The sequence below is a fragment of the Stegodyphus dumicola genome, chromosome 12 (assembly GCF_044657685.1).
Source record: "Stegodyphus dumicola isolate Sdum_Otavi_A_Nest chromosome 12, ASM4465768v1".
Lineage (NCBI taxonomy): Eukaryota > Metazoa > Arthropoda > Arachnida > Araneae > Eresidae > Stegodyphus > Stegodyphus dumicola.
In genome coordinates this window covers 80,070,979-80,098,773 of record NC_140779.1, presented here as the reverse complement: position 1 = coordinate 80,098,773, position 27,795 = coordinate 80,070,979, and the positions used below count along the sequence as shown (strand labels likewise).

General features: G+C 30.6%; 1 protein-coding gene across 9 annotated transcripts in view; it reads right to left on the bottom strand.

Annotated features, from left to right (window-relative positions):
* The window catches only part of LOC118187366 (uncharacterized), a 554,527-nt gene that overhangs the window by 177,330 nt on the left and 349,402 nt on the right, over window positions 1-27,795 (bottom strand). For 7 of the 9 annotated variants that reach the window (XR_015038239.1, XM_085806623.1, XM_085806627.1 and 4 more), the window contains one exon: window positions 1,070-1,106. Coding sequence is in view for 5 of the 9 variants with exons in the window: in XM_085806623.1 (XP_085662749.1) it covers window positions 1,070-1,078 (9 nt within the window). In the remaining 4 variants the exon portion in view is untranslated. The remainder of the gene's footprint in view (window positions 1-1,069; window positions 1,107-27,795) is intronic. The other 2 variants (XM_085806624.1, XM_085806628.1) reach the window with 1 other exon arrangement.

The window sequence follows — 27,795 nt, the reverse complement described above, 5'->3', positions numbered from 1 at the left end:
AGAAGTCAAAGGTTTGCTTTTGTCCTTGAGAAGAGCTGCTTGTCTTTGTGGTGCTTCAGATTTTTGTGGTGCTTTTGTGGTGTTAAAGATTCATAGAATTTGCAAGGTCCATTAATCATCTGTATAAAATATCAATCGAAGATGAGACCTCACTGATTTCGAATGACAAATGCTTGTTATGATTTAATTCGCTTGAACCAAAATTTAAATGCAATCTAGAATTTATAAACCAAAATATTTACTTAGTACTTTTGTCCTTTTCTCAATGTACATTTAAATTTAAAAGCTAACCAGATTTACGTACACACGAAGCATATTTTCGTTATACTGAAAACTTACATATATCGAAAAATTATTTTGAACTTACAAATGGCTATAGAATTATCTTTTCATTTTTTGCTTTCTCGTTACGCTATACTACGAAAATATTTATTATCTATATGGGTTGAAATGTTGCCTCTCCACGAACTAAAGATCTTTCTAATATCATGTATGTAGTTTTGCAGACTGCCAGTTCTCCTAAATCCAGTAATTCGACCCGGTAAAAGGTCCTGAATTTATTTTTAAAAGTTAAGCTACAAAATAAAACTACATGCTATTTAAGTAACTGATTTAAATCAACGTACACATTCGTTAAAAATTACATTTATATTTTAAAATTATATTTCTAATTGAGGTAAATTGTAATAGTTGATATGATTTATAATATACTAAATGATTTTTAAATATATTGAACGTTTAATTGCAATGAATAAAAGATGTTTCTAACGTCATAAAAAATACGCACTATGATACGGGATGATCGTAAGCTTGTCATTTAACAATGATTTTTATTTTTCACATCTAAAAAAATGTACCATAGAGTTTGTTTCAGTAGTGCATTATCGCCAACTTAAGAAATTTAAGCACTAACTTGAAAGTATGCGCAACATATAATGTTAAGAATTTTGTTTTTAAGTTTTAACGGTATATCGCTGTATAATTTAGCGTATTTTATTAGTTTTCCGTCACATAAACATATTTCAAATGAGATTATTAAATGATTAAACGACTCAAAAGATTCGCTTACTTTGTTCATTCTCCGTGCCCGGTGCCGAAGTCACCTGCTGTGAAAGAAAGAAACATTTTAGAATTAAAAGCAGTTTTGTTAACAAATTCATAAAACTCATGCTTAATTTGTAATTTAAAAATAACTATGCCAAACTGATAAATAAGCTGATAAAATTACGTTTTATATTTTAGTTTCATTGAGTAAACTTTGATTTTATTATAAAGGTTATTCACACTAGAGAAGTATTTCAAACTAAGGAGTTTAATATAATTTTAATAATGACTAATGCTAGCCAATTGAGCATTTCCAAAAATTTGGTATTTTGAATATTTCTGAGATTTAGAATTTACTCTTACTAGTGGATCATAATCCCTTTTTGATTGGAAAAAAATTATTGAATTATTTAAGTGATGCATATAAAACTGTAATCAAAGTGTTTCCAGTTAATGTGCAGGGCACTGAGAAAGTGATAGATGTTATAAAAATTTCACATCGTTTTGTAACAACAGATGCACATTATATGTTTTATGCAATTCAAATGAAAATAAACATTTTAATTTGAAAGTTTTATACAATAATACCATTATTATCATTATTGAAGCATTCCATTTTTTATAATGTTTAAGAGTCTGGCAATGCACTATCCTCTTTCTCCCATAAAAGCGTTATCCGATATAATTCAACCCCATTCAGTTCGAATAAACGAGGTTCTTCTGTATGTTTTTATTTATAAAATGCTGCATATAAACATTATTAATAGAATTATAAAAATGTAGTACTAGTAAAGGTAAGTATAAACATTAGAATTTTGAGCTAGAATTAAGTTGAAAAGATTTGCCACAATACACAATTTTCCCCCTATCAAAGTGTCTTTAAGCCAACTGTAAAATAATGACCAGCTCATTCCAAATAATTTTGAACTAGAATTACAATAGCATAGAATTTTATTCAGTTTGGTTACATCAAAATTAAATATATTAGATTTTAAACGAAATATTAGAAACTGAGATCCCTCTATCATCAAGGTCCTTTATTTATTTTCCAGCATAATTTAATAAAAGATTTCTTCAAAAATTTAAAAGGAGTGTTCAAAGAAAAAGAAGTCGACAGAAACAGCTGTTTTGTTGTTAACTAGTTCTTCCTGTCATTAGCACGCGAGCTGGAAAAGAATTCTTGCATTCCCGTGCATAATAAAGAAGCCTGCAGCACTGTTTATTGTTAAAAGAGTGGTCATTTCTTATGGCTTCAAATTAACCTGAAACTCAGAGTAATGCATTTGCTTTGAAAAGAAGATCTAGATTTTGAAATAAGTAGGTTACATTTAATTATGAAATCATATGGAAGTAGCAGTAAAAGGAAGAGATCTTAAAGACAGAAATAACACTGCTGTCGTAATTTTTCTTAGAAACCTACAATTGCATCAAATTTTAGCTTAAAACCTCAAAAGATACACAAAACACTGCAGACTGAAACTTCAGGTTATACAATACCATGGCTCAAAGAATTTAGAAAGTTAAAAAAATGTCAAAAAATTAAAAATCTAAAACAGTTTAATTTCCAAAACGATTTTAAGTGGATCTACATTAGTTTAAGAAATAATGTCCCAGAAATTAAAATAACAGAACAAAATTGCATGTTTAATACGCGCTATTCAAAATGTCAAAGCCAAATGTAGCTAGTAATTATTGCGATAATATTTTATTATACATTTATGCCATATGGAGATTTAGACAGTTATTTAATGAATAAAAAATTTAATTGTTTAAGAAGTTAGCTGTGCATTTATTTGTCTTGATTTCTCTTCTACATGAAAGAGACTGAAACTTATAGAAATATTTCGTCAAAATATTTTCATTTTCTATTGTGACGAGCTATTAAAAATGGCAAAGCAATTACTTCAAAAATATTGTGATAACATTTTATCATACATAAACGTCATGTGGAGACTGTGTTTATTAAATGAAGAAATGCTTTACCTATTAAAAATAGATATACATTTCTTTCACTTGGATAACTTCTGCACGAGAATTACAGAAATATTTCTTCAGTTGGAAATGTTCTCTATTTTGCCAAGACACGAAATCTACGCATTTGAAACAATAAGCACCCGGGAAAGGTTTCCGTAGAGGTATTTGTTAGGAAAATAAAGCTAATAAAACACATTTATGAATCAATTACAGATGAAAAAATCAGTTACAGATGAAAAGATTGTATAAAATTATCTTTCTTATCAAATTCTTAGGTGTAGAAATCCTTTAGTGAAAGTATTCACATTTATAATAAAAGAGGTATGAAATTGCATACGTCTTATTAAATACTACAAAAAATGTAGTGGAATATCACTTCCTCTACAGTAGTTATAATTTCCAGTGGTTTTTAACTTAAAGCACGCGGTATTTTAACCATATAATTCATCACAGAACCACTGTTAAATTCCTTATTAGAACTCGTTGCATACACATGCTGCTTGGCAGAATACCTTCAAAGCTTCTCGAGCATCACATTACAAGCTATTTTATTACATTAAAATAGCTTGTAATGCAATAATTGTATTATATTAAAAATATTTTATTATATAAAAACTATTTATTATATTAAAAAGCTTGTAATGCAATACAATAAAATAGCCTGTAATGTGATGCTTTATTTTATTACATGTGTTGATTGTAGCGTAAAAAGGTGTTATGAAATAGCCACATTAAGATTCTGAATTTTTTTCTAATATGACGCATACTTTGGAAGCATTTTAACATGCTTACAAAACTTATCTTCTTTATATTTATATATAAGCGGCTAAAGTGTGTGTCGCCGATAGTTTATTGCTGCCACTCGGAAAAATGCGCGCGAAAATCAACGTTTCTGCAGTTTTTAATTAATATCTTAACCGATTAAAGTCGTGCGAAGATGAGAACGGTATCGATGGATTCGGAGAAGTTTTTGAAATCCGAGGATACGCGTCTCGAATTTCTAATCGGCGACGTTCCGCAGATATTTGAGAAAAACGAATTTGGCGCGTAGCCAAATCCCTCTGATAGGAAAAACCCATGAAAGAAAGTGAAAAATGAAGGTAAAACGTAAAGGAAAATTAGTTTTTAATCATTTGAGGTTTTGCAGCTGAGGATGGTGGTTCGGTAAAACCATCGAAACTAGTCCTGTGAAAATTTGAAGATATAACGCTGATTTTTGTTGTTTGACTTCTGAATTAGTATTTATTCGGCGTGTTATTGTGTCTTAATTATAATAAATGCTTTCAATAAAAAGTAACTATCTTAACGTTTCTAATGTTTTGTAATACTTTTGTAAGATCCACGTGCTCATCTTCTAAGTGACAACTGTACGCGTGGTAAGTACGCGTAGGAACTACACAAGAGAAGGCGTAAAAGCACCCTTTATTTAACTCATTAAAATTCACTAAAAAAGCGTCGACTTGACGCTAACATACTACGCCTCACTCGGGCGATAAATTAAATAACAAGAACTAAACTAAAAATTCGAAGATATAAAAAATAGTATAAATTAAGTTATATGGCTCAGAAAACTCCTGTTACTTAAACCCGCGTCGAAATCTAGCGGCGGTAAAGTAATAGCTTTACAGCACTGCAGAAATGGATACGTTACAGAAGTGACGGCAAATGTCCCAAAACTCTCTCACTTTCCTTCTAGAACTCGGTATTTATACTTTATTTCATCAAGGTAGAATTTGCATTACTTCACGCGCGCTACTAAATTCGAATATTCTGGCATTGACAATTAGGGGAATGGTTTACAGGAAAGAAAGTAAAATTAAATTAAATTGGTCATTTAAAATAAATATAAATCCCTACACTTTAATAACTGGTAAAATAAAATAATTATTTTCGTCTGAAGATATTTGCTAATAGCATAAAAACTTCTTAAGCTTAGATTTGATTTCTACAAATTATTTTTTCTCGGCAAATTCTGGGTTTACATTTATTAAAATATTTACTTTTAAGAAGTCATAGTTTCTCTGTAGAGGTCTAATTTTTTTAGTGCACCAACCGACGAGTGGTAAAACCGCCGAACAGTAGTAATTTGACCCACAATCAATTCCCAGTGAACAAGATGGCTGCATGGGAAATTACCTTGTATTATTATCTATGTGAAATGTGAATACCATCCCGTCCTCCGCGAGGGATCCCTTCTCTTATGCAAATGGCCCTTGAGTGCTTTGCATATAATCTAAGTAACCTAATACTAATCTAAACTATTTATGTGTTAATTTTTAAATTTTTGAATTGCTAGTTTATTTAGAGACTTTCAGAGACTAACCTTTCACATATTTTTTCGTAAATATTAAGTCTGAGCCATTAATATTTTCAATGATGTTTCATGTTTATCTGAAATTAATTTACAATTATGGTTCACTAATTAATATACTGTTAACTGGTTCAAAAATCATATTTCTTACAAGTCATACTAAGTTATACAAAACTAATGTTTTAAATAACGATTTCAATAAAAATTTCTATGTGAATAATAACGAAATTGGTAAAGCTTTTCTACAATTTTTTTAATTCCTAAATTTCAGAATAATGTTGGAATCAGAATATGAACTAATTTAGTTCCATTTGCGACTGCATAATTATTATTTACTCAAAAAAAAAAAAAAAAAAAAAAAAAAAAAAAAAAAAATTGAAACCTGGTTTTTAAGGACTTGTATTTTTGACTTTAAAAGACATTATTCGAAAATGATGAATGAATACTAGTATTTATGCAATTATGCAATCATACCTACTAGAACATGTGAGCAAAGACGAAGCTACCTGTTTCAGGTTCGGAAAGAGAAATGTTCTTAATTATCTATGTCTCAAGTACATTCTAACAACTTCGAAACATATTCTTTTTTTTCTTCTCAAAATTCCAGAGATGTTAAAACAGTAATCCTCATAAAACTTTCAAACATCATAAAACTTCAAAAGCTATTTGCATCATCTTGGCCTCTGTATAAGAATAAGCAGTTCTTAAAACATCATGAAATAGTTTAAAATTTAAGCGTTCTGCATCCGAATTTCTCTGTTACAGCACTTAGCGGCAATACTAGCGACAAACTCAGCATCACAGACGGGTATAAATTAAATTAAAAACCACACTTTATAACTTTCAGAGTGACATGGAGCGAGTTCTAAGTAGAGAATTTATTCTTCTCCGAGCACAACCATTAATAAAGCTATTCTCTTTGAGGAAGGAACAGAGAAGGTTGGTATTTTTGTCACAATTTGCTGGGGAAAGAAAGCAAAAAGAATAAAAAAAAATCCTAGACGGCATCTCATCTCTTGGAGCGTCACGTTCTACGTTGTCACGATTTTGGAAGAATCTGACTCTTCCAGAGATTCCAGCAGTTGAGAAATAATTAATTGGAGTCCTGAACTAGTGTAGAGAAAAAAATATAATTAGATTTTTGGCCTCAGGGTTCATTTTCTAAGCGCCGCTGAAAAACTATTTGGAGAATTTGCACAAACTCGTGGGAGAGAAGAGCATTAATGACAATTTTTCATAAGTTACGACTTGTAAAATGAGCGAATGGGCCATTATTGTAAACAGATGAATAGTGGCCATGTTATTCGAATAGAACAAAACTTACTTTCTGGCAGCATTGAAAGCATTCGTCTGTATTTTTGTTATTAGGAGTGTTAAAATTCATATTTTCATAGGAAGTCAGATTTTCAAACACTCCTTGTAAAAGGAATTTCTGAAACCAAATCTTTTAGGCATCTCCTTTACAAAATAGCTTACATATTAGAAAATAATATTTACATTTTTCTAAAGGGAAAATTTTCTATTAGTTTTATATATTTTAAATTTGGTTCTTAAATTAAAATAGTGTTCGAAATTAATTTGTAGCATGAATTTTCTTTTGATCATAATGGCAGCTGTAGAAAACTACGACATTTTCATGACGAAAATGCAATCACAGTGATTATAAAAAAAAAGGCAAAAGCAAGTTTATTGATATGTCAAAGCACTTTTTACAAGTAAACGCAGGAGAAATTTAAAATAATAAAAAACAAATGACAGGTTTTAAAAACGTGTTTCAATATAAATTGTGCATGCAATTTTTATTCCTTGATTTTAATGAGAAATTATTTAACAAAATCTTAAACCAAAAAATATCTCCAAGTTAAGCATAATCTGAAAATAGTATTTTTATGTTTATAGAGAGTGGGAAATTTTTAGAGACCATTATAATCTTTTAATGGTTTTAATATTTAACTAAATATTGATTATAACTTGAGTTAATAATTAGAAGTAAAAAACGTATCCTTAATGAAAAGGACATTGTTAAAAGTTTTTAAAAATAAAATGACACATTGATTTTAGTATTAAGCATAATCATTATTTTCCCTTCTATTCTTTTTTTTCTCAGTTAGTAAAAAATCGAATTAGGTTTTACTTTTGTGCGTATTATTTTAATGAGAATATGATAAAATTTTCATTGCTATGTTGTAGAAAAAATTTAGATATTTTTGAACCAGGAAGTAGAAGAAATAAATCGTGCCTTCCCTGGGATTCGAACCACATGTCATGAAACTGCTATCTGGACATGTTATTTACTTACACCATGAGAACACTCATGAAGGGAATGGATAATTCTTAATTTCGCTTATATTTTAAATAATAAAAAATGAGAAAATTAAAACTATTCAGTTATCAGAAAGGCTCCATTTTCTTTAAAGTACAAATGTTTTTCATTTTGACGAAGATTAAGCCTTCTTTTAACGGTTGTTGAAACACAGAAATCTTCAAAAAATGGTGATTTCGGATTTTTGCATTTTCAAATTCATTCTCTACACTTTTATCTTTCTAAAAATACCATTCTTTAATCTATATGAAAATTATAGCTGTAAAAAATTTAGTTTTAATTTGTCATCAAATGCTTTGATAAATGAGGATTATTACATAAAAACGCGTTTTTCTCCAAACGTGATTTTTTTATATTCGATGTACCTTTTCTCAGGAACTACTGCTCACAGGTATCTAAAATTTTTATGGCGAATTTATTAAGTTTCCTAATATTTATTGAAATAAGCTTTTCATGATAAACTAAGAAAAAAAAATTATAAATTTTTTGTGTGAGAAAAATGCTAAATTTAAAATATTCTGTAAGCTACTCGAAAATTCGAAATATTTCAAAAACTCATTTCAATATAATCAGATAGGTATACTTTAATTACACAAAAAAATTTCAAGCGTGTATCTACAGCAGATTTTGAGAAAAGGTATATCGAAAATGGCCAATTTAACATCGTCGGTGTAGACGTTTCTGATACCCTTTTAATATAAAAAATATTGAGCTGTACCAAATCATCAAAAGGATCAAAAAGCAAATAATTGATTCAAACAGTATTTATTTATATTTTGGTAAATTTTTATGATGTATTTTGTACCATTAATTTAGAAGCTGTGGAATTTGAAAATGGAAAATTGCAAAATGCAGAATTAAATTAAATTAAATTAAATGCATTACTCTCCCTAGCCTCTAGAGAAGTTAATACGCTACGGGACAGTATCCAGAGGCTGTAAAATGAATGCGCAATAAACGAAACTAACTTAATTGCTCTCGAAAATTACGTTCCTCTATAAATATAATTAAAAATTCTTTTCTACTTGAAAATATTGAAATTTTAATGTATGAATTAATTAATAAAAGAGAGCTATAATTCAGCAGTTCCTAAACAGAAATGGAAAAACGAGTTTCTAATTCCTTTCAACTATGCAATTTAGCTTGCTGTTTAAATTTTACTTGTAAGTACAAAACTCGATGACTCGTTCTAACTGTTTATCTTAGCTGATTATTTCTAGTAGTATTTAACTCACTAACTTTGGCGATTTTTTGCTCCTTATATGATTTCTTGACACTTTGTACGTCACAAGGAAGTAAGTAACAGGCTGAAGAGGCGACAGTAATAGAATAATCAGATATTTGATGGAGCACGAAATAGGAAATTCAACAAAGGTTTGGTTAGAAGGTTAGCGAAGGTTGGTTTCGAACTCTGGACCTTTCGATAACTAGCCGAACCTGCTTCCAAATAGACCTTAAAGGCACGCAATAAACAAGGAGGGAATTTCTTACATTTTCCTCCATTTAGAGAGCGGCTGGGAACGAGAGGACCTTGTAGCTAGTGAAGAAAAATCGTCTCTCACATTTTAGTTCGCGTTCTATTTATAAAGCGATTTAATATTTTTTTTAGGCCGGGTAGCATGATGAATCTGTAGTGCCCTCGCCGGGATTCGAACTTCGGATCTTTCGACTGTTAGCCGGACCAGCTTTCAATTAAATCAGGCACACAATATGAAAGGACAACATTTCTTACACTGTTACCAGCTGTTCTTTGAGTTAACTGGGCTGCGACTCTTTTATTAAACTAAGGTGCATTTGCATTCTTACAAGCTAAAATTGCATGCTTCTGTAATGATTAATGCGGAAGCTGTGAGAAACGAAACTGATAGAATATAATAAAATTTGGATGTTTAGTTAATAGTTTGAACTTAAAATAAAGCCTTTAGATTAATATCTTTTCCATTTTGCCGTATCTTCTGTACTACCTTAGAAGTTTTACGTACTTGGGTATTTCTTGATGCTTCGTAAAGCGAAGAATGCTTTTATGAATTAAATATCCCTCAGCTGACGTTATGTGTTAAAAATTCTAACATTAAATAAGTCCATAAACGTAAGTTATGGTGCAAGGTGTTTCAATCTAAAATTACTCCATAAGGTAATTTTTCAAAACGTCAGCCGTAACGTTCATAAGAATATGGTTTTTTATCTGCAGTGTGCAAGAATGTATAGTCATAATGTTTACCATTTAGTGAAACTAAATTTCATGGGGAATTTTGAGTCATAAAATTGTTTGTAATGTCCTCCACAGATATCCACGCTCAATTGAACATACGCTACAAATCGACAGAGGTCCTTTGATTGCAATTTATCATAATTTCTGACTATTTCTCATTTTGGTAAGTTTAGCCTTTCAAGTAACCTGATACGAAACAAGTGGAAGCTATCAAATCGGGTGAACCAAGCGACAAAATCAATTTGAAAAATGAAACACATTCATATTGCCAGCAGACAGAAATGCGTGTCTCTCGGAAAGACTTTGAAATTAGTCGCGATATTATCAATTACTGTTTTGAATTTCTCAAAGTTTTCTTTTAATTAGAAACAAATATTTTGCAGTCAAACTGGAAGACAGTTTAGTTGCTTCGGTAGGGAAATTACGGAATGTGCAGCGTTTGCGTTTTATATTTGTATAGATCTTATTGCCAGTATTAAGTCTTGAATTTATTTTTCTGCCCTTCATTTTCCTGCCAGATAAAAGACTCTAGTTAATCTCAGCATACTCTAAACATACATGAGTGCAATGCTTTTAATGGCAGATGGTATGTATTTTCCAAAACATATTCTTTTGCTTTAGGTTAATCGTTTCACAGTTTTGGAAGCTTTCGAATACAAAAGTGTTGTTTCGCACCAGAAGAATCCATCGCATTACCCAAATGACTGTATGACGTCGCAAAATGCGGAAGGTGGGTGGAGGAAGGGGAAATAAGAGCACCATTTAATTCTCTAATCGTCCCTGCCGTCAATCTGTCCGTCCGTCCACTGGCAGTGATGCGAACCAGGCGCAGGGGGCTAGGCCAGCCGTGAAATGTGAGATAAGTCAATTGACAAAGTGGGTGGCTTGCAATTGAATTAGTTGCCTGCGCAAGTAACCAGAAAAGGCAAAAAAGAGAGAGAGAAGAAAAAAAAAAAAAAAAAAAAGAGCAAAAGCATGGAGGGAGCTGAAGTGGGGAAGAGGAAAAAGGGAATGTTTTGTCTCCATTACGACCTCGATAAACAATACGGAACTTTTTTTTTCCTGACCGTGAGATGAAATTGTATTATGGTCCTTGATATTTTAGTGCATATGTAATTATTAAGGTAACGTTTCGTATGACGTTTAGTAGATAAAAGACATTTTTATCCTTTAGTCACTTAATTTTCCTGCTTAAATATGGTAGCACAAACACAAATTAACCTCCTAAAATTCAAGCTATCTTTTATAGAATTATTCTCCTTTCCTCTGAGTAAAAGTTCCATTAAATGTTCTTTTGCATCCTTTCGCACAAATTAACTGTCTTTATGGGCTTTCACTTGTTGTATGGGATTATTTTTAAGATAATCTGGATGTTTGGGAATGTTTCTGATTTCATTTGCCTTGTTCTTTATGCCGTTCTTGGCGAATTAAATGAATAGAGTTTTGACCAAAAGAATTGAGATTAGAAATAACGTAGCTTCCATTTCCCCCACTTTCTTTTATTGTTGATATGTGAATTTAACCATAATTTTAATCTTACACTGCATAATGTTTTTAGAAGATTACGTAGAAGAAATACATTTTTAGCTATTCTTAAATGCTATTTTCAAGAATCTATTTATATCCATTTTGCATATATTGTAAACAAATCAGTTATAATGAGGCTTAGCAATGCATTAAAATTTGAACTAAGGATCTGAAATAAGATCTTTGCACATATTTACCATATATATTCAAAATTAGTGTAAAAAGACAGTGAACACTGGCATCCAAAAGTAGAGATTTATCTAAAACGAAAATATTGCTGAAATTCATACTGCCTAGTACTGTGTAATAATAACAATAATACTAATAACTACCCAGTGTAAGAGCTACCCAGCGTCTAGCAAAAGCTACGTAATTTTAATAATAACATAAATTCGCTTTTTCAGCATAAATGTACTACTAATATATAATGAAATTTTGTTAAAAATACATTTGTATATATGTATAAATAATTGTTAATAAATTTGCCGCTATGTTGAATTTTCTGAGATTCGAAGTTTCTTTTTTTTTTCCGTCAAAAACATGCGTGCATTACAAGTATTTAAAACGAATTATGGGAATTTCTTTGTATTTATTTACTGATTTATTTGCTTATTAATATGTTTTCCAAACCATAAGTTATTATTGCAAAAAGCGATAGTTAAAAGAAATTTTCTCTATGACAGTTGCCGTTAAATATAGATTAAGAACTTTATTGCCTTGGCTGAATTTACAGTGTTGAATCACACCTTTATAATGTTAATAGTTATAACTGTTAAAATAATTTTATTGGCGGTATTCTGATTAGACGATGACAAATTTGGCTCGTTTGTTTGAAAAGTTTTACCAGTCTACCCGATTAGAGCAAGCACGTAACAAGTATTGGGCGGTAGTTAATTAGAATAAGATATGTGATTTTCCAGTTTGCAGTTCTAAATCTGCACTTGAAATCTGGTATTTTGTGGTATTTTTCATTCAATAGGAAAACACTTCAATTATTAAAATTAACATTGGTATTATTTAATGTCGGTAAGATATGTTCTAAAGCTTGACTCGAGATTTCTGAAATATATTAATAGTTATTTCTATAAAACATAGGTAATTAAACAAAATATAAAAAATATGGCAAATGTAAAAGGAATAAATGTTTAAGCTTCAAGCCATAAGATAAAGACAATTTTTGTAGTCATGTAGTGAGGATTATTAGGAAAAAGCAAGCAAACGAAGAAAAAACAAAAATCTTTTCTCTTGGACAGATGCCTTGGGTTCTTTTGGTTCGAGTAAACAAACTTGGGACGTAACTATTCTTTAAGCAGGTTAAATAAATAAAGAAATAATTTTAACAATTGTCAGGGACACAACAATATTCATTGGTCTATACTTTAGCTACAAATTTTAAGCTGTGGAAGAGAATTTTATAACTTTGTAGTTTGCCTATTCGTTAATTTATCCCAAACCGTCAAATCACAGTGGCAAATAAAATGTAATATGTAATAAACATATTCCGTTTAAGAAAGTAATCAAACTTAAGAAATGGTACATCTTTGCAAGGAACTGTGCAATCGAATTATATTGTATAACACCAAGTAAACATGAATTTTAAATATATTTTTCAATTGGGTTCATTTGTGTCAAGTCTTTAATTTCTTTTTCATTAAATATATATTTCAGCATGTTTCTTATACGAGTACATAGCGTATCTGTAAAAGAAATGAGTTTCGAGCTCGTATCGGAACCACTGAGTAGAAGCAGCGAGAAGGTTGAATCATGTCACAAACAAAAAGGTAAAACGCTCCATCCGCTCTTAATGGTTACATGCGCGTTTTTGTCCTCTGATCGGAGATGCACTTTTATGCTAAAGGTTTCGGTTTCGATTGCTATCCTTCACGCCCTCTGTTGGCAAAAAAAAGCGACCGCCAGGGGCGCTGTACCTTGTGGGGCACTGTTGCAAACGAATATTCTCCTTTTCTTTTTTCGCAGAGAGCTAGTGATTTTTTCTTTGATTCTCATTTGGCTTCTTCTTAATGATAAGCCTAATTCTTTTACGAAGGCAAATCTGTATATTTTAAATTGAATAAAAGATACGTTCGGAGTAATATTATAAGCTTTCGTACTTTTATCGAATTTGCTATAAAAATGCTATTTTTTACATTTTATTTGATGATGTTTAGTCCAGCTTTAGACTTAATTGTCAGAAAAAAAAAGGGAACAAAGCATTTATTTATGTTCTGTTTTTTTACTGAAAGAGGTAAAGCATGGCCCCCAACAGATTTCGGAACTATAGTTCTATTCCAATAGGTCTTTGCTTTTCAGCTATTGAAGAGATGCGAGATATCGTAATAATTTTACTTTCTCATCTAAATATTTTCTTGTATCTAATAACTGTTTCATATCTGACGAAAATCGCCTTTGGAATGTATAACAATAGGATATACAAGCAAAATCATAAGAAATATAATAAAAATTATTATCAAAATTATTTATAAATGTTACAAAACTTCTAATCTCATACAATTTACTTAAAATTATATTAATTTTCAGCAAAGCTTCGTAAGGGTTTTCTTAATCTTCTTTAATGTTCCTTATCGTTCCATAACAGATGGCATTAACCATGAAGATTATTCTAAGACTTTGATTATCTTGTAATTATCCTAAAGCGACGTTTACCGGCAATTTTGTTCTTTGTTTCTGGCACATAGAATTATCTAAAAAAGTAATTACCGAATAAATAATTTTATGATCAAGCAGCAAGCTACAAAACAGGTTGTTTTGTTGTATCAGCTGAAATCTCTTGGCAGCGAAAAGGATGAAGAAAAATATATCTTCTACAAATACTTCCAACGAAAAAGGCAACAAACACACGCAACAATAAATAAAGACTTAATGCCTACTTCAAACGGTTCGAAAGTGCCATATTATTCATCTTTTGCTTATTTCGCGCGTTAAAACCTTTTGATACTTGGTGTACATAAGGATAATACTAACTTATATTACTCATTAACATTCGATAATATAAAAAAATCAATCATTAAGTATGATCAGAATGATATCTAAAATTTTGCTGATGCATTCAAATTCCATAATAAGGAACTTCAAGGAACAGGAAATTGGTTCGATATATTCGATCGTATAAGAAAAATTTAGCTATCCTATAACTAAATGTGAAAACTGGCAAATAATTTCAACAAATCAAACCTGATTTTTTAAATATCATTAAGTTTCAGTTACAAATTTTATTATATGAAATTATTAAATGTGTTTTTCTTTCATTTTTCAGTTCATTTTGCGCATTAAATTAACTCTGCAAAATATGATGGTCCAGGCTTTGCTCTTGAAATACATACTTCCCTCTAAAATACACATTTATGATTGCGAATAATCATTTCTGTGCCACGATATAATCTTATAAGATATGCTTGTTGTGTATTCTGGTTTTCAAAGTATTGGATGTTACACTTGTTTTGCATACTATTTGTTTAGTACATAGAGAAAAATGGGGTAGCAGGGAATACATATAAAATCGTATAACTATTAAATACATATGAAACTCGACGGGATCAAAAAGTTCTTACATTTATTTGCGGTTTTTTTATAAATTGGACATTCTGTTGCAGGATTTGATTATATTAGGACCCGAAAGCAAAAGGGCATATGTAATTGCAATTTAATGATTCAATCAATAAATTGGAGGTTCCGTGAAGAAGACATATAAGTAGTGAGAGTTTTTAGTTTCGCTTTTTTAGAAGAAGCGGCTTTATTTTTATTACGTAGAAAATGCGTACTGTAAGTGTTTTAAAAGGAATTTATTTTCTTGAAAAATATATTTTTATGTTATTTTAATATTGATATTATGAAAATTTTATGCCATACTACGAGGTAGAAAGAGAGAAGTCTAATTTTAAACTTAAATTGAAACAAATAAGGAAAATTTGATAGATTACGATTGGGGAGACATCAGGTATTTTTTTAAAGCAGGAAAGATGAAAAATAAGCAAACGCCTTCGCGGGAATCGAACCACGGACCTCTGAAATACGCGCCCAGCTTGCAGACCACCACACCACGAAGGCATGTCAAGAAGGCGGGAGAATAATCAAAATATAAAAAAAAATAACAAAAACAAACAAAACCTTATAAAGCAATCAAAATATAATTAATAAATTACAAAGAAATACAATAAAAATTCTTTAAATTATTTTTTTCAAAAATGATTAGATAAATAGACATTTAATTGATGCATTTATTCTTGCAAATTCATAGGTGGTATTGAAAGTTTTGAAATGAATGTTGCATGCTGTATTATTGTTGAATATATTTTTCCTGTCTGATGTAAACTACAGACCTACCTCTCTAGCATTCATTATGATATGCAAAACAGGAATTACCTTTTGAAATTACGACAAGCATTTCAAGATAGTCTCATATGTTGGGAAATTTTTAACATATAATTGGAATGACTTCAAAGTTTTTTTTTTTTTGTTTGTTTGTTTTCTTATTTGAACGACGTCTAACAGGCATGTCATTGGAATAGCTTTGAAATCTTAACATTAATAGTTAAAAAAAATCTATAAATTCTGAAAATTTTTAAGGAAATATATTTTTATGTTATTTTAATATTGATATTATGAAAATTTTATGCCATACTACGAGGTAGAAAGAGAGAAGTCTAATTTTAAACTTAAATTGAAACAAATAAGGAAAATTTGATAGATTACGATTGGGGAGACATCAGGTATTTTTTTAAAGCAGGAAAGATGAAAAATAAGCAAACGCCTTCGCCGGGAATCGAACCACGGACCTCTGAAATACGCGCCCAGCTTGCAGACCACCACACCACGAAGGCATGTCAAGAAGGCGGGAGAATAATCAAAATATAAAAAAAAATAACAAAAACAAACAAAACCTTATAAAGCAATCAAAATATAATTAATAAATTACAAAGAAATACAATAAAAATTCTTTAAATTATTTTTTTCAAAAATGATTAGATAAATAGACATTTAATTAAAAAATGTTTTATCAGGCGTAAAATCAAGATTTTGTAACTTCAAATTTTAAGAATTCCAAGAATATGCATATATATATTAAACTCTGAAAGAAACAGAAGTTATATAGACTAGATAGGACACAGTACTATCGAGTCCAAGTTAGTTATTTTTATGTCTAATTTTAATGGAACTGTTAGATTTTGATCAATTTTGACTGATCAGTGTGAAACATTAAGAATTATTTTCAATTAAATCTATAAAAATTAAATTTAAGCATTTAAAATATATATATTCGATTTATTCGTATTATGCGAAGAGTGAAGAAATATGAAAGTAGCCTTAGAAACTTGAGGATTATTTAACTTCCCAAAATATAAACAAATAATAACAATAATTGAACAATGAAATTAAAGGCTCCAAAAGTCAGTGTCTTGAATGGATATCAAAAATTTAATTTCAAAATTTATGAACATAATAACCTAAATTCTAGCATTCACATTTCATTTTTGATTGTGGGCGTAGCTTCGCTGACAACAATTCTAAAACTACATGTATAGTTATTAGCACCACACCTTTTGCTGAGACGCACCCTACCCTTAATCGTGATTTAATAGCAACGGGAAATGATGCTAGTGACACCTAAGGTTCGTGGGCGAAGGTTTAAATTTTCAGATTTGAAAGCGTTGCTTTTGATGTATGGCATAAAATCAAAGCACGCACAATTGAAAATCGGATTACGTCGATTGAAAGGAATAGTAATTGATGCATTTATTCTTGCAAATTCATAGGTGGTATTGAAAGTTTTGAAATGAATGTTGCATGCTGTATTATTGTTGAATATATTTTTCCTGTCTGATGTAAACTACAGACCTACCTCTCTAGCATTCATTATGATATGCAAAACAGGAATTACCTTTTGAAATTACGACAAGCATTTCAAGATAGTCTCATATGTTGGGAAATTTTTAACATATAATTGGAATGACTTCAAAGTTTTTTTTTGTTTGTTTGTTTTCTTATTTGAACGACGTCTAACAGGCATGTCATTGGAATAGCTTTGAAATCTTAACATTAATAGTTAAAAAAAATCTATAAATTCTGAAAATTTTTAAGGAAATCTATGTTTCATGCTTTCATTATTTCCAAATTTAGTTCCATAATTTTCACGGTAAAATCTCTGCACGTATTTCCAAACATTCCTTAGATTTTATTCGTGCTTCCACATTTTGATCGAAGAAAATTTAGAGTGGATGAAAGATTGGATATGTTTGGCATTGTTCTAAGATTACTTTAACGTTTAACTTCCTTAAATGAAGGAAATTTAAATTTGTGTAGGTGAATATTGAAATAAAAAATTATCTCATTCTGATAAAAAAAAAAACAATATATATATATGTTTAAAATATTCAGTGAAGTCGATTTACAGTTGCAAGATGATGAGTTGAATTTAAATTAAACAAGAAATGTCATAACTGCTTTTGTGGGAAAACATCCTGTGTTCAAACAAAACGTAAATAGAGGTGAATACTGCCACTTTCTCACATTATCAGCAGTAATGGTAAAATAGGTAAATGTACTTACCCGTTGCTAAAACGTCGACGTTCATCATGCTAAATTTACGAAGTGATTCCAAAATATTTTAAGTATCAATATACCGAGTTGGGTTTTAGAAACTCTAGAAAAATTAAACTTAAGCATTAAAAAAATAAATATTCGATTTATTCGTATTATGCGAAGTGTGAAGAAATATGAAAGTAGCCTTAGAAAATTTGAGGCTTATAAATCTTCACAAAATATAAATATTTCGTAAGTGAAGATACAACAAAATCATGAAATTTAGAAGAGGAATTTGTAGAGCTCAGAACAAACGAAGTCTTAAAGTAAAATTCAGAAACGGATACCAAGAGTTCTGGCTCTAAAAATCAGTATTAGTTCTTTGCCCTGGATTGTGGTCAAGAGTACAGAAATTTTTAATCGCTTTTCCTTCATCGTATTTGGCTCTTCAGTGCAATAGCTATTTTATTGTCTATGGTAGGGAACAGAACGCAAATCAGTAAACCTGGCGATTTGCGACTGATGTTAACGGAACTGAAACCCGACATTAACAAATTCTTAAAACTCTAACAACCTTAAACATCTCATTAATTTTCTTATTTTTTATTGATTTTGTGTCTATTTTTAATTTTTTAATAATAAATTTTTCACTACCTTTGATGGTCTTTTTAATTTCTGCTTTGTGATTCTTAATAAATGGATAGCCGCATAAAATAAGTATAGATAATATGCAACAATCGTTTAATATTTATTATAATTAACTATTACGGAAGAAGTGGCATTGGCATGGCAGAAAATGGCAGAAAAGGCTGAGAACTTCTATTTTAGAAGTTCAGTGGGTTCTTCAACAAATAAGTTCTGCCCACTGCTTGGTCTTATAACAAAAAAAAAAAAAAAAAAAAAAAAAAAAAAAAAAAACCTGAATGACCGAATCGATTCCGAATGATCTTCTTAGTTTCTATTTACTTTTGTTATATTTTATATGAAATTTTGCTTCCTAAACGCACTAAAATATGTTTGACACAACTTTTTCTCCCAGAAAATGTTGTATTTTTTGTATTTACACAAATGTATGTGATACTATTTATGTTTGAGAAACTGAAATATTAGAGAATAGATTATTTTGCTATAATATTATAGTTGAAGAGCAATAATTGTTCAAAAATGCATAAAGATAGTGTTCATAATTGTATGTCTGAATAAAAAGTGGGAGTAAAATTTAAAAACATTGCATTGAAATTAAATTAAAAAATAGGTTTAAACAAAAATTAAAGACTAAAAATTTCACATACAGTTGCATAATACAGTGTAGTTACACATATTTCTGCAAGTGAAAATCTTGTTTAAGAAGTGCAAATCATAGCTTCACATACATGCCATGGCTTCAACAATTTAATCAATCTAATTAATTAACAATCTTAATGATCCTTAAAATTCGAACTAATGAACATTTCAAATCAGAAAAATGCATTTCAACAGTTAAGTTTTGGAAGTAATTTTTTTTTTTATGTTTTTATTTCACATACCATTTGATTGTTGTTCAGGGTAATTTAGCATTAACTATAAATGCTAAAACTAATGCAAGTATATATCCCTATGCAAGGAAAAGTATTTTTTTTTTTTTTAATTTTGAAATGTATTGCAGCGTTTAGAAAAACGAAGGCTAGATGGAGTAATGCAGAACGAATGATTACAAAACAAAAGGTCGTATGGAATCGAACTTCCACAGCGCAGCCTGATAGCACAAACCACTATCAAAAATATAAAATAATCGCAATGTGTGCTTTGAAATTCATTTTATAGTGATATTCTGAAACTTTAACGGCTTCTAACTTTAGAAGTGATTTCTATATTCGAAGTATCTCTTGTAAGAGCTACAGTTAGATGCACGTATCGATACTCATCTTTCTAAACATCTAAATGCCTCTCCTCGTTAGTCTCTCAAAAAATAAGCCCATCAATGCGTTGAGCGGATAAGATTGCTGAATAAGGTTAGTTCGACTCAGTTACTATAGGAAAGTAGAAGATACCGAAAAGCCAAAGTAATGAGATAACTGAGTTGATTAAGTAAAACTTTTGAAGCTGATTTTGTTCTGGAACTGCAAGATCCGCTAGCCTCCGAACGTTCAAAATCGCTGAACGCTGGTAGTTCGAAAGGGATTTAAATACTAGCGAAAGGGCTGGCTCCATGGATGTTTACGCGGTTTACTTCGGTGTATAATGTAAATACGAGACAGTTCTTATAAATTCCTCCAAAAAGTGGGCAAGGGAAACATAGGCAGATGTGCTTACTAGATTTTTTTTATGATCTAATGAATTTCAAGTCTCTTAAGCAACTTATAGACATTGCCACGCAGCTAAAAAGAATATTAGAAAGTGCGCTTTTTAGTTAGTAAATGAATAGACACATTTTCCCTTAATTATTTAATCCTCCGCTTGGATAATTTTAACCCTGCTCTAATTCCTGAACTATGTTTCTGATAGCTTATTTTTAGAAATAATAACTGATTTAAAAGTTCGAATTGCTATTTATAATTTTAACTATAGATTTTTAGGTTAGAATAAATAGGAAAGAGGTACTATGGTATGATAGGTCTTCCGTATTTCATCATGAAAATTAAACTATTTACATGGCAAGGGAAAAAATATTAAGAATTTTCTGTATTGTTATTTTTGTTCCTTTAATACTCTTTCAGAAGATTTAATTAATATTAAATTCTTTCAGCCAAATTTGAAATACAGCCAAGAGTTTTATAAATTTGCTTTCGCAGTTTTGCCGGAGTAAATTTGCAAATTAATTGGAATAAACTGCAAAAATAAATATTCGTTTCACTACAGTACATTAATTATCTTCAGATTTATTAAATGTTGTTGAAATAAACTGAATTTTAATTTGAAAAAATAAAATTTTTTTCAAAATTCTGTATTAATTTATATTGGCTACATAAAATTTTGACTGAAGTATTGGGAATGAAAATCATGATTCCCTAGTTCCCGATCAGTTCTTTATAATAGTCTAGCAATTCAAACAACAACAACAAAGGGGGGGGAAAGAAAAGCTAGTTTTAATACAATATTCGAGTATTTATCCGAGTTCATGTGCATGTTTGCTCATGAAAGCACTTAAATAAGCCAATAATAGAACAACAACTTTAACAATAATAACTTCAAAAAAAAAAAAAAAAAAACAATAACTTCAAAAAAATTCAAAATAGGAAATTTATAGGAAACCTTTATTCATATTTATGGGTTACGACAGATGCATGCCACTGAAATGTAAACATAAATTCAAATTTAACCTAAAATAAGTTGAAAATAATATAGGGAAGAAAATTATTTATGAATGCAATGCAGTTTTGTTTCTAAGTAGAACTATAAATAACTCAAGGTAATTTACAATAGAAACAGTTATTTCCAAAATTAAAGGCAAGGAATATTTTCAGCTTATATGAGTACATATATGTAAAGAAATATGGATAAAAGAAGATAGTATAAAACTCTCTTTGTAATTTAATCAAAACATATAGTTATACAGATAACTACGAGTAATATAAATAAAAAAGACTGTAAAATAATAAGCTGTAATGTATTCAAGGTTTGGGATTAGACTCCAGGAAACGATTTGTAAAACGTACAGAAATTCACTTTTAGGTCTGAATGCGTTTCTTTGAGTTCATATTTGCCAGCTGTGAATAGTTTTTCTTGAAGGCATACAGTATTCTTCATATTAATGATTTGCGAGGGCTGATTTTTACGAGGAAGCCAGATCTTTTTATAAGCACAAAATACCTTTTCAATTAAATATATGTAATTTAATTCTGAATTTAATGGTGTACAGTTTACAAATAATAAATTTCACGAAATTCAGAAATTAGAAAATAGTTAAACTCATTAAATTTAACGAACAAATAAATAGTAGTTTAACATTTAGTGTGTCATAAGAAAAACGAAATTTTCAATCCTTTAAACACAGTATTTGTTTAATGAAATCGGTCAAGAAAATTATAAATACTTTAATTTCCTAATTCGCAAATGGATATTGTTGGTCTTATTATTACTTTTATTTATTTTTTCTGACCGAAACTGAACTATATGCAATAAATTGGAACATGACACATTTAAATAATTAAATTTAATCACGAAAGCCTAATATATTGCTGTTTGAAATTTTTTGTTTCAGTTATTACGATAAATATAAAAAATATCATATATATAAGATACCTTATGTCTGTTTAAAAATAACTGATTAATGGATTTAAATTATTCTTTTGATAAACCGGTGTTTTCTTTTCATATACACATAAAAGGCTTTATTCAACGTAATTTTTTCCCTTATGAACATAGCCATTTCTTCTTCAGTATTTCATTTCTTTCAAAATTTCTAACAGCAATGCAGTGCGGGGACATTTTAAATTTATTTATTTATTTATAGTTTCCATAAAACTTTGTGTGCTGTAAAGCAAAAAAGAAACTACACAAACTTTTTATAACATTTTAAAATAAATTCCGAAGAGTCAGTTTAGAAAGAAATTCTAAATATCATACATCCAATCATTATGTAGGGCATCGCAGCGACGTCCGCAAAAGCAATTATATCTCCTTTAGAAGGGTTAAGAACGTAATGACGAATGTGAGGCACCGGCGAGAAAACAAATCCGAGGTTCCATTTCCGCTTCGCAAACGATCATTCCATGCCTGCCCGGGCACTTAATTATTCCACGACCCCTAACCCTTTCCTTTGATTAGCCACTTCGCTACTCTCGAAGAGACAGAGAAGGCCAGCGGCTATTTCAAGCTTTTTATTCTTTTTCTCTTTATATTTTGATCCATTTCTTCCTTTTCTTTTTCGCTCTCTGTTCCTTGTTTCGTGGTCCGCTGCCTTCCGAACAGGAGAAGCTCTCCAGATGCCAGCCTCAGGATAACCCCCCTGCAACAAATAAATAAAAAAAAAACTTCCAGTATAAAGAGAGAGAAGCCCGTAAAGCGAAGCGACTGAGTACTAGTGTGCGTGCAGAACATTTTCTCGTATCGACCGGACGCTTTCCTTCCCCCCTCTTTACTGACCCACCCCTGTTTTCCTGCTCGGGCCACGCTGGCTGCTGCTGATAAACCCCCTCCTACCATCTCCACCACCCACACTTCAGTGTGTGTTGTGGAGCCGATGTCGCCTCCAGGTAAATGCTCCCTAGCGGTGAAGCCAAAAAGTAAAAAAGATGGGGAAGTTTTCCTGGCAATACAGCAAATGGTTGCTAATCACTCTGGGTGGGTGGAGGCAGAAGGGTGATATTGTTAAAATCACGATAGGGGTATATATAGAGATAAATATACATGTTCCCGTCATTGTGGAAATAAGAATAATGTTAAAAAAATCTGGATTTCACGCCATCATTGACAGCGTTACATTCCCTCTCCTGTCATCGATTAACCGAATGGTCATTTGCGAAGGATACCAAGAGAATCGCTTTTCAGATAATGCACGCAATTGCGTCTCTGAATGCATTGGACAAGTGGCTATTTTTCTTCACAATAGCAAAAGACTCGTTTTTGATATTTCTGGGAGAACTATTTACTATTTAAAATCTGGAGCACAGAGCTAAGTGGAAGAAAGAACTTTCAGTAAATTACAAGAACAGAGATGATTTCTACATAGGAAAACTCCTATGAGTATTAAACATGAAACTGTGCTGTGTTTTTTTGTTTTCTTGCAATTAAAAACAAGCTGATTATTGAAGAATTCCTTCGCTAGTGTTTGCGCAAAAAATATACTACCAGTGATAAAAACAATCGCCATTTTATTTCATCTAGCGTAATTTATTTCAAACATTAATTGTCATGCAGGGTTGAAAGTAACTTCTAAGATTTGTGTTACTAAGATTTCATCATTTTATGTAGAAATTTCACTTAATGTACATTGCAGAGTAAAATGTAACTACTCCATATAAGATCAGAAATATCTAGTTTAGAATACGGAAAGCTTGAATACAAAATCCAGGAATAAGTTGATGCTTTTTCCAAAAATACTCCAGAGAGTAAATAACCTAATTAATGTTAAATTAAAGGTTTAACTCAGTTTTTTATTTCCTTGTAGGAAGAAAAAAGGAAGTATTGTAATTGTGAAAAGTTTCAGCCATCATATTTCAACGAAAATATCCATTTTCACAGCTATCCATTGCAATTTAACTATGTTTTTGCATGACATCTGTACGTAAGGACAGAATAAAGAACTCTTTTCCCACACTTTTCCACTAAAAATGATTTAAAATGAATTCTGAAGAGGCATACGTACGTATGTACGTATCTCGCATAAATCCAAAAGAAATAACCTCAGAACGTTGAAATTTTGTATATACGACTGCTATAACATGTAGATGTGTACCTCGTATTTTGGTTGAAATTGGCCGCATCAAAAGTGCATAAACATATGTATATTTATATCCACTCTGTTACACGGTTCAGTGATCTCAGTTACTTTATAAGGTATTTCTCCCGCTTTCCTAGCGTGCTTTCGTGGTGTAGTGGTTCTGCATTCTGGGCTGGTATTCCAGAGGTCCGTGCTTCGATTCCCGGCGAAGGCGTTTGCTAGTTTGTCATCGTACCTGCTTCCAAAAAAATCCTAATTTCTGTACAGTGGCGCCCGAACTAAAAGGGTGCTGGATGAGGTTTCTCCCCACCATTTGGCGATTGGATCCCCTAAAAAACCCCGGTCGCCCTTTAAAAATGGGATTATATGAAGGTATTTCTCCCGCTTTCCTAGCGTGCCTTCGTGGTGTAGTCTCTGCACGCTGGGCCGGTGTTTTAGAGGTTCGATTCCCGGCGAAGGCGTTTGTTAATTTGTCATCTTGCCTGCTTCCAAAAAAGAAATCCGAATGTCTCTACAACTTTACACTTGTATATTTGTAAATTGTACATTTTTTGCTTTAAAAATGATTGAATTATGTTGTTCTTATCTTCCGGTTAAGGTTTTTATGCCTTTTGTTAACCTACATGCAATAATTGTGGAATTATCAACAATTTAAATTTTTTTTTAAGTGCGGCTAAGCCTAATTTCTGATTAGTATGCTCTCCATGTTTGTTTACATTTAAAACGTACCAGAATAATGGATTAGTTGCCAATCTAGAGAAACTAAGCTTCCCAACAACAAAGTAACGTCTTCTTTTATTATGCGAATTAAATTATACTTAATTCATTATGGAATTAATATTTAAGTTGTCAGCTTATTTTTATATAGAAACTGTAACTTTAATTATTAAAATTGTTTTTTACATTGTTTTAACTGTATTTGGTGTTTTATGTTTTTCTATAGCCTTAAAATTTTAATGAAAATATTTTGAATTTTATGTATTTTTGCCTTGCCGCGAAGTGAGAATTGAATTAATTAGTAGCGCATGCTCATTAGGTAAGCGGCGCTGAATCGTCTGTCTTTTTTATTTGTATAATTTCTTTTATATATCGTTTTAGATTTATTATAGTATTTGAATAGAACTTATGGTAATTCTTCAGATGATATAATTTTTGTGCACTCTGAGTTTTAAAATGAATGTTAATGCTGTTAAGTGAACGTTGCGCCGAAGTATCGCTATGGTAAATAAATATAGTGAACTTTAAAAGTGTGTATTTATTCTACTGTGCTCTAAGCTCTATCACCGAAGTAGATTTAACTTTAAAATTTGTTAATTGTTAATTCAATATATTTAAATGAAATGTGGGAAAATTACATATAATTTAATATTCCATACAAGGAAGTCATGTGGTGTACACATCAGTTTTTTTTTTTTTTTTTTTTTGTTTTGTTTTGTTTCGTTTCGGCGGTCAATCTTCCCAATGTTTATTAGATTGTTTTATACAAAGTGACTTTTGCCACACTTCGACAGACATAGTTTCTTTATTACTTTCGTTCATTATGTGCGTACGGGACAGATCTTAGAATATTTTATCTGCGTTTGTTTTTGTCTGTTTTACCGTTTCTGTGTGTTTGTATGCACTTGTATACGCATAACGTAAAATTATAAATTATTTTTACAAATTACTTATAATTTTACATTATGCAAAACTCGTAACGTTAATTCTACTTAAAGCATTACTTAATACATATTTTTAATTATTTTAAGTTGAAAATTTTTGTCATTAACTTAATCGATGACATAACCACTTACATACAGGTACAAAACCGAGTGATTTTCTCGTAACGTTAATTCTAAATTCATAATTAAAGTTCAAAATCAAAATCGTACTAAGTAATGTTTTGCGCTATACTTTGAAAACCAGTATTATCAATGCTACTGCAGTTTCTTATAGGGAAGAAATGTATGAAATAACTAGGGATCAATAAATAGTTTTACAAAATAAATAAAGAAAGACAGACCACTGTTAGGATGACTGCACTATGAAAGAGAAAACTATTCAGATTTTTGCTTAAAGAGTTTAAATAAATAACAAAATAGTATATCTCGCGATGTCATTTTACATTAATATCTGAATTTCATAGTAACACTTAATTTAATGTCCCTGCTATAGTCTTTCGTTTAATGAAAACTGCTGACTTTCGCCTGTTTATAGCTGCTGCTGAAACAAGCAAAGCTGAAAACGCAGGAACGATAGGGTGAAGCCTAAACGAACTGTATCAATTCTAAAAGCATAAAGTGCCCACCAACGGCTGAGCATCAAAATTTGCTGAATACGACTGGGTTTAAAATCCTGGCAAAAAAAGGTAGCTGCATTAGATTTTTCATGATTTTCTCCATGTGTGAAGTGAATGAAAACAGTTTCTTTTAAAAAGACCTAATGAAAACGCCTTTTTCTTTAGGTTTCGGGCGCTTCTTCGTAGTCTGAATAATCCTAACAAGCATTAAATGCGTGAGTTTCTGTTTAATTTTATATATAAATCTATAGCCAAGACACGTTATCAGAGTGCTATTGGAGAAATTTATTTCAGTATTTTAAAATGAAACATAGAGTTGAATACGGAAAAAATAAGGAAGAAAATGCCATACATTAAATACAAAATTTGACTGTGTTCATAAAAAGCGAATAAAGGCGTAATAATTAATAGACAATTCAACTTTTATGCCTTTATAAAGTATGACGAGGAATTTACGTTTCGTGAAGTACTTTCAAGAAGAGAAAAGAGTAGAAAAAATTAAGCAATAAAAGTTTCGATCGTGCAAAGAAAAAAATTCATTCACTGTAGAAATTGTGTTAGATCGTCCTGTCGAAGTTTGAATTTCGTTAACTTGATGTATTTTTTAAAGAATAAAAGAATGTTATTGGGTGTATAGCAAAGCATACGTGGGCTACCTGCTTAGGAGGAGGGATGCCTTTTTGGAAGATATAGAAAAACTTTCATGTATCAAAATTAAACATTGGATAAACGAAAACCAACAATGCAGCCATCCCATTCGTCTGGGATCAAATCCGGATAGGAATTCTAGTATTTAATAGTCGTAACCATTCGGGCCACTGGTAAGACCCGCATTAGTTGGAGTATAAGTAGTATGCATGAGCTATAATATTTACGGAGAGGTTGTAGGTAAGAAACCTTTGTTCTCAGCTTTGAATTAATTTTCCTCAGAGTTATGTAATGTTTACAATTTTTTTATGTTCTGCGTGTAGTAAAATGTATTTTGGTAAAGTTGTGTTTTTAAATTGAGTTTACAACTATGAATTAAAAATTTTTGAACTGAACTTCTGAAAGAAAAAAAGGAAATTTCTTCATTTTAAAAATTGGAAAATTTATATCTTTTTTCTCACTCCAATTCCTGGATGTGTGATTTTCGCACAGGAAAGAAAAGCTAAATTATTGAATGTACAATTACATGGTATGTAATTGTACACCAATGGTATATAATACACCAATGAAAGAGACATAG